The sequence below is a fragment of the Halichoerus grypus genome, chromosome 12, assembly GCF_964656455.1.
Source record: "Halichoerus grypus chromosome 12, mHalGry1.hap1.1, whole genome shotgun sequence".
NCBI classification, from domain to species: Eukaryota; Metazoa; Chordata; class Mammalia; order Carnivora; family Phocidae; genus Halichoerus; species Halichoerus grypus.
The window spans coordinates 90,972,533-90,987,912 of record NC_135723.1 but is presented as its reverse complement, the minus strand read 5'-3'; the positions used below and the strand labels follow the sequence as shown (position 1 = coordinate 90,987,912).

The window sequence follows — 15,380 nt, the reverse complement described above, 5'->3', positions numbered from 1 at the left end:
TCTTCCTGGAGAAAGATCAGAGTCTGTAAGGGAGGATGGTTTCCGAGATCCCTGGCTCTGAGCATGCGTCCAGTTGAGCAGACTTCTTTGCTCTGTCATATTTTGGCTTCATTTCTGATTGTAGAGATGCCGTGAGCCTACAAAGACCACGGGTGTGAGGGGCCCCTGGCTGTTTGCCTCCCCTGCCATTCTTGTTCTTGCTCTCTTTCTCCTCAAGTTTGCCATCTGAGTGACTGTGGTTCACGGATACTTCCACCATTTCCAATGACAGCCACCACCTCTGGCCACTCCTTCAGTTCTCTGCTTTTCTCCTTTGTTACGTCTTCTTCAGCGTTTCCCTTCTCGTACGTAGGTAAATGAGTTCTCCTTGTACCACCATCACCCGCCCATCGAATTGTTCTTTTTGTTTTTGGTTTTGTTTTGTTTTGTCCCAGTGGCTGACAGATAAGTCCCAGCATGTCAGGGATAATTTGGGGCATTCGCCTCTTACTCAGAACAGCACAAGAACTGGACAGGCTGTTAAAGTGGGGGGGCTCATTCCAAACTCTGGGGAGCTCTGCACCACTGGTCCTCGAAGGCGCTGGTGTCCGTATCTGCCTCCAAACAAGACTTTCCCTCGGCTCTGTGTGTTCAAATTCAGACACGAAGCTACAGCAGCTTCCCTGGGACACGGGGGCAGACGTCACCTGAAAGCACTCTCTTCTGATTCAGACTCTCCTCATGGCTTTGATTTGCTGTGTTTGCAGAACTCTCCTGCAGCAACTACAGAAGCTTCAGACTTTGGTGATGGGCAAGGTTTCGCGCACCTGCAAGTTGGCGGGCACGCAGACTGGCACGTGCCTCATGGTGAGTTTCCCAAAGGGACAGCGCCGCAAGTGCCCTGCCCCCCCCCCAAGTCTCCAGTCTCTCCCCAATTTGCCAGTCCAAATAGGGTTGGGGGAGCGATGAAGCTCACTCTGAGGCAGTTCCTTTGCTCTGATGTTACAGGGGTTGACCTGTTGGTGCAGTCTGGCCTGATGAAGGGGAGTCTGGGTGTTGTAGGGCTAGAGGTTTGCTCTGTGGATCGTGGAACTGACAGCTCCCTGTGCTCTCTCCTCCCCCTGCAGGTGGTTGTGCTATGCTTTGCTGTTGCATTTGGCAGCTTCTTTCAGGGCTACGGGCCCTATCCTTCTGCCACCAAGATGGCTCTGCCCAGCCAGCATTCTGTGCAGGAGCCGTATACAGCCTCTGTCGGTAAGACAGCACTCGGCAACTTGTGAAGCATCTTGTTTCAGTTCTCCGGAGCTTTCTGAAAGCTCAACTTTCTGAAGGAAGCCTTCTGAGAAAGTCTTATCTTTAAAAAGTGGTAAAAGTGTAGCTTCTGTATTGAAGGAAGGGGGAAGAAGGACACGGGGGGGGGGGTCTGGTTCCTAGACGTCTGGGCCCCTTCTTGTACCCCTCACCCACTGGCCTGAGGCACCACTGGGAATTCTCTAGAGAAGAGTACAGTTTCCAAACTCTTGCTCTAGACTATGTTCCCTGGCAAATTCTGAGGTCTCCTTTTGAGCTCTGATAAGGGGGAGGGATGTGGATTTGGTCGGGGAGGGGAGTAGATGGAGAGGGGCATTAAGCTTTCCGTGACATTTTCTACTTGCACTCAGTGGAATTATATGTTACCATAGTAAGAATTCGTGAAATGAATCTGTCTTACAAAACATTATGACCAAGATCTAGAGAATTTAGAGACTCAAGTGTTAGAGGTGTGATAACCTCACCTAGATCAATGGTCCCTTTTAAGTATATAGGAAATAATGAAGTGGCCTGTGGGGATCATAATATATACATGAATACACATATACACTAATGAGAACAAGTGTGAAGTTGGGGGTACCAGATTTGGGGTAGGCACAGTTTTGCAGTTCTGAAAGGTCTCTGGTCTTCACCGGGTGGTTATATCTCTGCCAGGTTTATGACAGAAATGCTAGCATTTCAACCACATAATTTCAGTGATCTCTTGGGAAATTCTTTTTTTTCCCATAAGGGAATGGATCTGTAAATTTAAATGGAAGCCAATGAGAGTAGAGTTTCTATGTTGTAGAAAATTGCTGCAGAGCCATGTAGCTCTGCAACTATCCTATAAAACAAAGAAACTGTCTCTCTCATTTGATTTATGGCTTTGGCTTTGTGGCTTCTCTCCGGTTTCTAAATGAAAATGCCGTTTTCTGCCCTTGTACCTTCTCTCCATGTAAGACCAACTCATTGGAAATGTTTCTTATTTTAGCTGATCTGGACATCTCCAAGCATTTGACTCCCATTCTTCATAAATTGTTTCCCCCAGATGGTTTTGGGTGGGCAAGGAGGGGAGTTTTATTTTCAAAGCAGTGGGGGTGGCAGTTTGCTTCATGTTTATTTGCTTTTCTATTGTTCTTCCAGCACTGTATAATTGGTATAATTTTTCAATGCACACAACTCTGAAACCCTGAAGCCTTTATGGAAAGCCAACTCCAGCTGGCACCCTCAGTTCTGGGCAAAAGAACCCACAAATTCTCATCTGCTCCCGGCCCTGGGCGTTGAGTGAGGGGATGGGATAAACCCTATGGTCTTTCCCTAACACCTGTTACTTTGCTCTGTCCTCAGTGAGATCCAGGAATCTGCTGATCTACGAGGAACATTCTCCCCTGGAGGAGCCGTCCAGCCCAGCCTCAGCTGGGGAGCTTGGGCATTGGGACAGAGGGTCCTCTCTGCTCAGGGCATCAGGGTTGGAGACCAGGCCTGACGTGGATCTTCCCCATTTCATTATCTCCAATGAGACCAGCCTGGAGAAATCAGTGCTGTTGGAGCTACAGCAGCACTTGTGAGTCAAGTACACACAGATGCAACTCCCCTAATGCACTGATGATGGGTTGTGAGTCAGCAACCTGGAATGTGGGGTGTAGACTTTTCCATAGGCCCAGTCCAGCCCCTGGGCTCTTTCAGGACCTATTTCTGGGACCCTGGGACTCTGGAGAGACTACTACTTGCTAACAGCTGCCCTTAGCAGAGACGGGGGGTGGGGGGGACCTAGGATGAGCTGTCCCCATGTCTGCTTTGTCACTGGAGAGGTGGTGGCTCCAAGAAGTGGGCAAAGGGCTTGACTCCCTCCTTCCTCCCCTCAAAGCCTCGTAGGTAAACATGCAGCACGGCCTTAGCAGTGTGCTTGCTGTGCGGGTGCAGCCTTAGGACACCTGCCCTACCTTCCTTCCAGCTAGAGATACATATATGTTATGCTGTTTGCCAATATAGAGTTTTATGATTTTATGTAAATAAACATGTATTAATTATAATTGCATATTTACATTGAGGGACATCATTCGAGAGGCACTGTGCATAGACATGTTTCTATATTGAAAGTAACACTGGGTTCCAATTCTCCGTGAGTTGTTTCTTTTAGATCGTTAGTGGGGAAAGTCTTTTGGGAAACATAAAGGCTTATAGGATGGCCAGATATTGTTATTGTGCTGGGGGGGGGGTGGTTCCTGAAAATGCCAAATAGCACAGGAAGGAGGGTCTGCGTGCACACTCCTGGCAATGCATTGGCGTGGGTGGGGATCTCGCTGAACTCACCCCTGTGCTTCCCAGAAATGATGCTATTCCAATGCAGGTGCACCCACTTGAAGATTCTACTTCAAATTCTGCAGCTTTTTTCCCCTAAAGCTGTGGGGAAGGTTCATAATTACATGTACTTTTATATGTTTACATGATACACGCATATTGGACTTTTACTGGCAGCTACTACCTTAAGTGCTATGCAAATGTGATATATAAATCCTTTTAAATACTTTAAGAGGCTAGGCATTATTATTTCCATTATAGAGAAATTTGTAGAAGTGCCACTGGGAGCTATGGAAGACTCAGCTGCTTGGTTACGTGGCTCATGCCACAAGTCCTCTCCCCTCTTGGCTCAACTGTTCAGGGACCCATTGAAACCCTCACTTGTTTTGGGATGTCTCCCTGACACCAAAGTCCTCAGCCTTCTGAGTGCCTAGAGACTTTCTAGGCTGTTACACAATTTAATAACGTGTTTATTTTCTGTTATATGTTTAGTGTTATTTCAACTTAGCTTTTTTTTTTTTTTAATTTATCTGAATGATTAGTATTCTAGACCAGGGATCAGGCTTTATCCTTTTATTCTCTTCTTTCCAGAGTCTAGCATAAGGCTAACCATCCTCTGTAGGTACATTCGGTTAAAGCGATTAGAACGAGAACCCACTTGGGCCCACCCACAAAGTTGACATGGAATGATGGTATTGTACTCCCAAGCATGAGAATCGTAGTTGTCAGTTGGTTGCTAAGACTCTTTCCTTTTGGTATCTTTCCAGGGTCAGCGCCAAACTGGAGGGGAACGAGACACTAAAAGTTGTAGAACTCGACAGAAGAGTGAACGCCACCTTCTAAAGAGGCTGTCTCCACCTCCCTCTTTCTCTTCACTCTGCTTTCCCATCCCCAAACCACCTCTGTCATAAGCTTTTCCTTTTTGCCTTTGATCTGGATGAAGACATGGGCGAGCGGTCGTGGCTTTGGATGGGAGGACAGCCTGGGATTTCCACCTGCGGTGAGAGAGCACCTTCCCCTCCATTCCATGCCCCCCTGAAGAGGGGAGCCCGGCATCCCTCCCTCCCTCCTGTTTACTGCCATAGGAAATTATTTTAGGATCGTGGCTGGGACAAGCAGGCTCGTTTCTACCAATAGTGCCAAAAAGATACTGCCTGATTTTCATTGTGGGGTGTGACCACCTCTTTGAAGAAGAGCTGACTCTTGTTCGTGTGAGACACCAGACTCCAGCCACAAAAATACCAGATGCCTGCTGGGATCTGGCGAAGCGCTGACTGACGCCCTGCCTTCCTCAGCCTGGGGCTCCCGTGTGTCTGCCCCCGACAGCCCGGAAGTGCCAGGGTCTTCAGTGAGCACCCCCGACACTCTGCCCCAGCAGAGCCCTCGCAGATCGTCCTCCCCGCACTGGAGCGAGGGCTCCCCCTTCCCCATTCTCAGGCCGCAAGTGCAATGCCTGAAAGAATCAGGCTTTCTACTCCAGGCAAACCTGCCCCATCTTGTTGCTTGTAGGGCATCCCCACAACCTGCGTCCCCACGTACCCATAGGTCTGCCTCCCTGGCTTCTCCTCCCCATTTGTAAATAGTATTTATTAGCTCGCTGAGGCTTCCCCACTAGCAACCACACTGAAAAGATCCGATGCCTCCCTCCAAAGTGGCCTTTGGAGCTAGGAGGGCACCCTAAGCTCTGGGATCCCCAATCCTCCAGATGGTATTTTGGTTTTCTTTTTTTTTTTTTTTTTTTTACATTTTCTTCTTCTTTTTCTTCCTCTTCCTCTTCCTCCTCCTTCTTCACCTGGAGGCCTATCATTGTAATTGGGAAGTCCCCTTAAGAGCTTGTGTCCTCCTACAGAATGAAGTCAGAGGGAAATGCCTTAATCAGGTCTGCGGCTCTGTGGTCAGAGGCTTTTTTTGTCCTGTTCCCATAAGAGAAGGGAATCCTTGTCCCTGACAACAGGCATTTCGGACAGCCTTGCTGGCTTGCCTCTCCACACCTGCTCCTAGCCCCCTCCTCCCCACCCCCACGCCCCACTTCTGCTTTACCCTCCTCTTCTGCCTCAACACAGGGGGCCTGAGGCCTGGGGTTGGAGTAGGTGACATTTGTGTATCCACAGTCTTACCTTTTATATTATAGTCAGGTTTGGCTACTTTGCAGCTTACCCAAAGAGATACAACCTAACCCCCCAACCTACTTTTTTTTGTTTGTTTGTTTAATGATTAAAAGTAACTTTTGTAGTTTAAAAAATTCTTTCTTCTTTCATACAAATAAGAAATGGAAATTGCCTTTTCATTGTATAATGTAGAAGATTCACTTTAAGTGTTTTTCCCTAGCTTGTGAAAGATTTTGTGTAAGAAATTTGCTTACATTTTGTATTTTATATTTAGTAGTAGCTGAAGGACCTTTAGCTTTAACTCCTCTCTCTCTCTCTCTCTCTCTCTCTGGTCTACACTGTCATTGAGACCTGTACTTACAAGTGATTAAGCCCATACCTGGGCCTTCCATTCCATAGTAGACGCAGGATTTGGTGTCATTAGCATTTTTCCATCATACCTCATAAGCAGATCCCTGCTTTGTCGGCCTGGGTACATCTGGGGCTCCCCGTGAGGGATTCCTCTCTCTCTCTCTCTGCTGTGATGGAGAGAGTTACAGACTAGGGGACGCCAAGTGTGTCTTCTCATCCATGTGTCAAGCTGGATTGGGGCTGCCGCTGTCTGCAGTTTAGGGCCCCTTACATTGGCCAGGGAGAGCAGAGGCCGTGTGAGCCGTGTAGGAAGAGGGCTTACTAATGTGCCCCTTGCCCCTGCTTCTCTCCTCTCCGTTCCCTCCTTCTCTTCAGCTCTAGATTTTCCTGGGCCTGGCTGGTGTCAGGTAGCCACGGGCCGCTGCTGACCCATCCTGCTCTTTAAAATGCCATGTAAGTATGAGGCACGGGCACCTGTGGGGGCCTACGAAGGTACAAAGAATGAACTCAAGTAGCGTTTGGTCAATGAGAAAGGAAAGTCTTATATTTAAGGGCAGAAGTGTGCGCATGGGTCAGCCTGCCCACCTGCTGCAGTGGAACCAGGTCAGGTTTCGAAGGCTGCTGGATTAGCCAGGGGTGGGAAACCTGCTCTTCTGAATGAGGCGGGAGAAGGGACTGGCCAGCAAAAGTCCAGTACCTGTCCTTAGTACCTTGAGGATTTTATTTTCTCCCCTACCTGCCTTTGCTTGTCATGTCCGTCTCTGGATCTCCAAACAGCAGGCTGTTTTCTCTGGGAAGCTCTTCTTCCAGAACTGAAGCTCTATCTGGAGACAGGAGACATCAGCCTGGGAGCTCAAATGGCCATGTTAAGGGGGTTCCAAGAACCAACCTTGCTGCTATTTTGCGAAAAACCTCTGCCCTCCACTCCCTGTTTGGGCAAGTCAAGGGACTAAACACATATCCCTTTAGGAGGATGCCATGGGGTCAAGAGGACACAGAAAAGTCGGATAATGCCAAGTAATTAAGGGATGTGTGCTCGTTTGCTGGATTTGCTTTCCCCCATAGAGCAGTCCTATAGACCAGTCAGTAATGCCTGGTTAACCCTGAAGATTTCAAATAGAGGCAGACGTTGGCTTCTGAACTTCAGTTTTGAATACTATGAGACTATTAGCATCACCGTAAACCATAAATAATAAATAGGCTACTCATAAAGATATTAATTCTATTTTTCATCAGGTAAACAGTGTTTCATCTCCCTGTCTTTGATTACTCTGGTGAAGGAGATGTCTTGCAAACATTCTGAGAACAAGCACTTTTTCACCGGCTGAGCCCCGAGTAACCCAGACCCCCCCCCCCACCAGCTTGGCCCTTTCCACAGCTCTTAACTCTGTGCTTAGAAATGGATGCTAGAGATGAAAGGCCTCGGTGCCAGTTTAAGAAAGAATTTCTGTGAAGTGTTAGGACTCTGGAGCCTCGGTCACATAAGGAGAGTGTTATGTAAATATCTGACAGCTGAACTAGGTTGCTCCTTTTGTGTGTGTGGGGGCGGGGTGAGGTTTGACACCAGCGTAGGCAAAATTAGATAACCTTTTTGCTAATAAAAATGATTTTGATTTGGAGAACTAATTTGTAGGTTGTGAGAGCAGCTTTTAGCTCAACTTATTTACAAACCAACTATAATTACCATGTTTTTTTTTTCTTCCTAAATCTCTCAGTTTAGCCTGAATGCCAAAAGGGGGCGGTGAATCTCATGTGCCCATAGAGCGGGAGTGTTGAAGTGATTCATCTTTATTCTAGCCTTGAGGCGGTGTCCAGAATTTTGGTCACATGTGTTTCATTAAAATTTTTCAACACTTATGGCTCCTTTCCTCCATGGCCTCAGACCAAGCAAAACCACAAAGAGAGCATCAGAGGCATCTTGGAGCCCGCTCTTGAGCACACATGTCCTATGGGGCGTGTACTTGAGCATGACGCATAAATGGAGACCTCCCGCTCTTTGTGGAGGAAATGGACCATCCGTGCTGGTCTTGCTCACGTCGGGGAGATTGGAGACCGAGGAGAAGGGCTTTTGGCCTCCCCCTTGTCTGCATGAGTCACTGCTTTGGTTCTGTCGAATCCAGGCTGACGGGACCTGTGAAACCATTAGCAGGTAGTGCTCTAGTGAGAGCCATTTCATTTGAATGCTTTTCCGCTGAGACAATTAGGAGAAATGTGATAGCATGAGCCCCTCTGGGAGGCCAGTTACAGGAGCGAGTGGGAAGCTGTGAAGGAGCCAGAGACGGATTTCACATTTCCCATTCAGTCAGTCCGTCAGTCCGTCAGTCAGTCCTAGGACTTTTCAGTTTTACTGAGGCAGAGTTCTGCATGGAGCCCTAGGGACTGTTGGGGAGTCAGGGGTCTGAGGAGATTTCGTCAATCAATAGCTATTCAAAAGACGAAAGAGCTAGGTCTCTCTCTCTGTCTGTCTCTCTCTCTCCCTCCCTCTTTCTGACACACACACAAATTTCCCCCTTGTTTCAAACACTCGTCTGCCTTAAATGTGCCTTTTATATATCCTCCAGGATAACTGAAGATTCTGTTGTCCCTGGGAGATGTTACGGATAGCCTTGTAGTATTAGACTGAAGTGAGTGTGGGGAAAGAACTTTTTCCAGAGGCCCAAAAATGGTTTCCTAAAAGTGAGCCACGATCAGATTTGCACATCGGGAGAAAAGAAATGAGGTTTTGTCCATTAGGAAAATCCCGTTTTGTAGAGCTGCAGTCACATCTAAAACTGGCCAGCCTGGATTAAAGTTATTATAAATCCTCACGGCAGAACATGTTCTCAGGGCCAAGGAATCTGGCCCATTCGGGGATTGATGCTCCTTCTCTCTGTGGCCAAAGAGCCTGCACTTAGCACAGGATAAATCTAGGTGTTGTTTCATTTTGTCCTTTTGGGGCATCATAATTCAGGAACGCTTTATTTTTGTCTTGGTTTTGAGAAGGAAGGGAGATAATATTTCTTGAGCACTTATTAAGTGCTACGTACTGTGCTTAATACATTTTGGCTTTTAATTTTATCGAGAAAACAGGGCAACTAGCTACTAGGAGATAGATAAACCACTAAGTGGTATGGGAAGTGCAGTTTGTGGATTTGGTTAGGCAGAACTTTCCGGGAACTTGTAAGGTTGTCCAGGCAGGAAACACAGTCCATTCCCTCTGCTGGGCCCACTGTGCAACGTTAGTTCTTTGCTTCCTGCTGGAGGTATCCACCCGACGCTCATGTCCTGTCTTGTTCATCTAGTCTTCTGTGAATTCCAGCTAGCAGGCTTTGCATCCTGGAAAAGAAAAAACAGGGGTTTTAGCTCTGTTCCTCCTCTCCTGTCTTTGTTTACCAGCTAAGTGAGAACGTGAACTTTTTGCACCACGGACCCATGGCCTGCACTGCTTAGAGCCTCTCCCTTGCAGATAAAATGCTTTGTGAGTCTATGGAAAACACCAGCACACCTTGACGAATCGTGAGGGACCCTATTGAGACAATGCTGAGCAGACCCTAGACTATAATCAACCGTGAGCTTTAATGTCTGTGCTGACAGGCTGGACCTCTCCTCTCTTTTGTAATAGTTCTATACACTAGCAGTGTTTAAGTCTAAATGGATTGTGAGTCTATTACCTGTCATATTGTGCTGGGTTTTTTTTTTTTTTTATGGCTTTTTATTCTTTATCATAGCTAAGTAAATGCCAAAAATTAAAAAAAAAAAAAAAAAAAAGCTTTGTAGGATACTTGTACTTAGTTTGGAAAAAAAAATGAACTGAAATTGTTATGCTTTTGTATTTCCATTTCTTGCGAATAAAAATATTTTTTCTTAATTAGTAAAATGTTGTCCAGTCTTTAAAATTCTGGTAATCTGGTTTTAAAAGCATTTTGCTTTTCTGAGGAGCGTGGCTGTTGTATATGTGCGCCTAACCATTCTTTTCTGATTTATCTAGTTGAACTGACAGAAGAGCCTCCGACCGGCAATTTGTCTGATAGCTAGGACTGAAATCCAAGCCTCCGTTGGAGGAATATTGAGAAATGTAATTTTTTCTCAGTCAGTCACAGGAAGAAAAACAGCGTTCTCTAGAGACTTTTGCCGCCTGACTGCTATGTTCGTTGTCTACTACAACTATGCACTAACGAGATTACGGAATTCTTCCGATTTGATACTGCTTTCCCCATCTCGGGATGCTGGGGAATGATGGTCTGGGCTGGAGCCGGGAGAGAAGGCTTTTTCTTCAGATGGACAGTTGCAGGGAAAGCCTAGCCCAGCATTGTGCTCCAGAAATTCTAATGAAATGGTTGATAAAGGTCAATGCACTCAAGCAGAATCATCATCATTCCATTGCAATTTCAGCGTTCAAATTTAATTTTCTCCACTCAGAGAGAGTGGGGCTTCATTTAGCCTCAAAAAGAGTACCCAGGATATTCAGAGATGAAGGCCATGGACTGCGCTTATCTGCAAAACTACCTTTTTTTTCTTTTCTTTTTTTTTAAAGCAGCATGACTATCCCTGCTTTGGGTTCAAGGGTGCATTAATCTCCTGCTGCCTTTCCCCTCTGAGCACCTTGACCTTCTCTTCTATTCAAACACAAGGGGGCCTCTCCCTGTAAAAGCTTTTAGTAACACATTTTCCCTCTTTTTTCCTTATGTTGGGAGCCTATTATGGAAGCCCTCTTTTCGACATGCTGGTATCTGTCCAGTGATGAGTGGAGGGGGCAAATACTCACTGATTTGAGAACGTTCTGTATTAGTCGTGCCTTTATATTTTCTGTATTCCTAATGCTTTGGCATCTGGGGCTTTGTAGACCCAGGGACTGCCCCTCCCAGGGCTAGCCAATTCCTAGAGACAGTAAAGGACTTGCCTACAAGCCCAACTTTCAATGCAAACCAACCAATCCAGAGCCCATAGCCCAACCACCCTGAGGGGCCACTTGCCCCTCGCCATCAGTCACCCCAGGGCCCAGTACCAGACAGCCAGGGACAGTCCCTATACCCAGAGAGCCCACTGAGATTATTCAAACTAGCCAATCCTAAACCTGCTTACCTTGTCTTGCTTGTTCCTTCCTGTGGAAACTACGATGAAGGTTCTTGCTGATGTTTCCTCACTCCCTCTGCCTCTTGACTGACCATGGCATTTCCCTATGTGGCCGCTATGGCATGGTATGCTCCCTCTTGGGACCTATGAGTAACAAACTGAAAATGGGAGCCATAGAGGTAAGGAAACAGTGGGGAATACAGTGGGGGAAAGAACCCGGCTGGATTCAGGAGATAAACGTTTATGGATTCTTGCATAGTTTTATCAACTTGCTAGCTGCTACTGAGCACTTATTATGCACCAGGTGATTTTTATGTATTATCTATGATCTTATTTATTTCCTTTAAAACTTTATGAAGGATATATAATTTCCCCCTTTCATAGTTGAGAAAGCTGGGATGTAAAAAGGCTAAGAAACTTATGCAAAATCATACAGTAAACTCTCTACAGATGAGAGATGTGAGCCCTGATCTTCTCTGACTCAGAGTACAGAGTCTTCAAACTACACTGTGTTGTTTTTAGGGCTTGGGGATTTTTACTTGACAAAACACAGGAGTTAGCCTACATCAGAGATTGCAGACCTTCAGCTTGTGCATTAATATTTCTGATTTGGTCCCATGATGTTTCAAACATTTAAAAATTATCGGTTAACCTTTCAACATTCAAAGATTTCTTATAACACCAGATTTCCATTTTCTCTTAAAAGACTGGAGGACCCAGGGCGCCTGGGTGGCTCAGTCGTTAAGCGTCTGCCTTCGGCTCAGGTCATGATCCCGGGGTCCTGGGATTGGGCCCTGCGTCAGGCTCCCTGCTCAGCGGGAAGCCAGCTTCTCCCTCTCCCATTCCCCCTGCTTGTGTTCCCTCTCTCGCTGTGTCTCTCTCTCTGTCAAATAAATAAATAAATAAATAAATAAAATCTTAAAAAAAAAAAAAAAGACTGGAGGACCCACTAACTTTGGATGTTGAGTAATGCGAGCATTCAATAGAATGGGTTGTCTGTGGGTGGCCACATGTCTCTACGCCTAGGCTGGTTCACTCATTTATGTCACTTCCCCGGTCCTTCTGTCATCTGAATTGACAGGAAAGGGAATCAAGAATAAGACGCTGTATTGATGACGGGACTAGGAGGTGGGAAGGCAGTCAGTTTCACCCCAAGGGACAGGAATTGAAAGGCCCGAGTAGGGAGGCAGCTGGGCTATCCCTCATCTGAGCAGGTGACATGCTAGCTGTCTAAGTGGTCCATGACCCCTCCAATGGGATTGCTTTTCAAGGTGCTACTGCCATATTCTTTTCCCTGGAATTCTCAGGATTGAGTTTTAACTCAGATAGATAGATATATAAGATATATATGTGTGTGTATATATATATACACATACATATATGTATAGAGACTGTCTCTGGCTGTCTGGTACTGGGCCCTGGGGTGACTGATGGCAAGGGGCAATTGGCCCCTCAGGGTGGTTGGGCTATGGGCTCTGGATTGGTTGCTTTGCATATGAAAGTTGGGCTTGTAGGCAAGTCCTTTACTGTCTGGGTTTTAACTCAGATATATATATATATATATATATATCCCCCTAAAGACCCCTGTCTCTATAGAGAAGGGAAGAAAGGGAAGATGGCTCATCTCAGTCATTTCCTAAAAAATAATCCAAGTCACCGTTTGAGAGGCTGGTTACATTTGACCCCTTGTTATTTGGTGGGGCTGGGCAGGTGGCACAAGTTGATGTTGTCTTCCAATGGGCACAGCTGCTGCTAGATCTTTTGGCAACTTGAAAGAAGTGTTCTGGCTCCATGAGGAGCCCATGTGTTCTCCTCCTCCCTCTGTGCTGTTGTTTTTAGACGGAGGAACAAAAATAACCATTGAGGAATACCATGAAAGCTGCCAGAGAGGCTGTTGTGCTCTTCTCCAAGAGTCTGTTTCAAAATGTTTAATGTTTCTTAAGTGAAAAGTATTTGGGAATTGGGGCTGCCAGGGTGTTCATCAGTAATGTCCTCCCCAGTATTACTGCAAAACAGATGGCAAGTTGAGTTTCCTGATGGGTGCATGAGACGTTCCAGGTGCTTGGGCTAGTTCAAAGAAAAACCCTCCCTGAGACAAAAATGTAAAAATACAACCACCTACATATTTAGAGACCACCAGGACAGAAAAGGTGTCCTCAATCCCCAAAATGTTTCCTTTCTCAACTTAGTTATCATTTAAATACTTTCAATTGTTGATACAGCTTTTTATCCTGGTTTGAGATAGTGTAAATGGTAAGTGAATGCAGAAAAGAAAATATAGTTGACATGGTATGTGCAGTATTGCACACATAATTCCATGCAATCCCACCCCAGGGGCAGAACTTGACAGGGGATATAAGTTGAACTAGGAGGGGTGCTATAGGAAAGTCAGAGTTAGGGACTACATGTACGACATAACAGGGGTAAGAAAGAGGTAGAGAGAATGCTATTGGAACCAATGGCAAAATTTTCCTACAATACAATTAAATTTAAAAATATTGCAGCTATATTGTACATAGCTAAAAAGTTAGGATACTAAAAAGCTTTTATTGAAAAGTAGTCCATTTTTCTGTATCTTTTCTATCCACCAGTCTTACTTCTTAGAAGTAACCAATTTCAATTTTTTCTCACATTTATCTCTATATTTCTTCTTCTAAAAAAGACTTTATTTGTTTATTTTAGAGAGAGCATGCATAAGTGAGGGGAAGGGCAGAAGGAGAGGGAGAGAGAGAATCCCAACCAGACTCTGCACTAAGTGAGGAGCCCCACGTGGGGCCCAATCTCAGGACCTGAGATCATGACCTGAGCCGAAATCAAGAGTTGGATGCTTGACTGACTGAGCCACTCAGGTGCCTCTCTCTATATTTCTAAATAATGGGTTTATGCTGTTAATACTTGATATATCAATTTTAGACATTCACTATTAGTTATTCTTATGGTTATAAGAATTTTACCACCTCTAGAACACACACACACACACACACACACACACACACACACATGCATGCACACACACTTCTTTCCCCATTTTCTTCCCATTTGGTCTCTTTCCTCCATACTATCAGCCTTCCTCAAAGATCTGAATGGCTATTGTCCGTTCACATGCATTATGATGTACAATGATTAGTTATTCTAAATTTGGGAGTCAGGGTAAGGGGAGAGTCATTTTCCTTTAGCCTAGTGTTCTTCAGACTGAGGGGGAGGGGTTGGGAAATCGATTTAGTGTGTTTTGACCAACAATTTAAAAAAGAGAAACAGAATGGAATGGAATAGAATGGGATGGGATGGAATGGAATTGCAGAGTAAAATAGAAAATAGAATGTATCTAGTAGAGGTTAACACTGTTCCATGTAACTTTAATTTCAGGTGTGTGTGTGTGTGTGTGTGTGTGTGTGTGTGTGAGTATTGTCTTGGGTTATAACTTAACAGATATCTTTCTGAGGGTCACAATAAAAAAGTTTTAAATTCTCAAAAAAAAGCATTAATATCCTCATTGAATTATCTCTCTGTAAGGAGATAAATGACAAGGTAGCTTTTTTTTGGTTACAGTTCCCAAAGAGTAGCATATGAATATCTGGGACCATTCAAGCCTCCCAAGAGCAGAAAGTTTCAGTCCTGCCTGGGAGATGTGACTGTATGTAGGTGTTCGCGGATCAGCGTGGAGAACAGTACCAGGGAGAGTCTGAGTTTACTTAATCCTCCTGTTTGGGCCCCATGCCTCACTTCTACTTTCTTCTGTCTTTGGTGGCTTGAGCTGTATTTTATTTGGATCATCTCAAAGAACCTCCAAGAATTTTCTAGATGACTTAGCACTTGCTCTCACCCCACCATTGCCCAATTGATGTAGTAAAAGACTAGCTAGCACCAAGGACTAGCAGTGAGTGAGTCTTTCTCTCCCTTGCCCCAACTCCATCTCCCTCTGTCATTGCTAAGCCCTTAGTGGTCTCTCATGCTGTGTTCATTGTGCTAGAGGTGTCTGAATTTTTGCACAAACAAAGACAAAATAGCTCTGCATGTCTAAAAGTAAATGCTATTCATACTTAAGAGAACTTCTGGCACAAATTTTAAAACAATTTGCAAGCTGGGATAAAAAATATATTAGAAGCTGAACATATCCTGGGTTAAAAGGGGGAGAAGATAATATGGGAAAGAGGGGACCTCGCACCAGGACTGCATTGCATGTCACCCATCCTTGTAAGCTTTACTCCTTTTGCCTTTCTTGGATACCTGATTGCCCCAGGTATGCAGGCAGAACTAAGAGGTAAAGTGGGTGGCAGCAGGTAGAGGCAGATTACTTGG

At 45.4% G+C, this 15,380-nt stretch overlaps 1 protein-coding gene across 2 annotated transcripts in view; it reads left to right on the top strand.

The window, feature by feature from the left end:
* Positions 1–9,876, top strand: part of CREB3L2 (cAMP responsive element binding protein 3 like 2) — a 108,512-nt gene extending 98,636 nt beyond the window's left edge. For both annotated transcript variants that reach the window (XM_036079765.2, XM_078059612.1), the window contains exons 9-12: positions 747–846; positions 1,107–1,233; positions 2,617–2,833; positions 4,338–9,876. In XM_036079765.2, coding sequence (XP_035935658.1) covers positions 747–846; positions 1,107–1,233; positions 2,617–2,833; positions 4,338–4,413 — 520 coding nt within the window. In that variant the 3' untranslated portion in view covers positions 4,414–9,876. The remainder of the gene's footprint in view (positions 1–746; positions 847–1,106; positions 1,234–2,616; positions 2,834–4,337) is intronic.
* Positions 9,877–15,380: the final 5,504 nt, after the last annotated feature.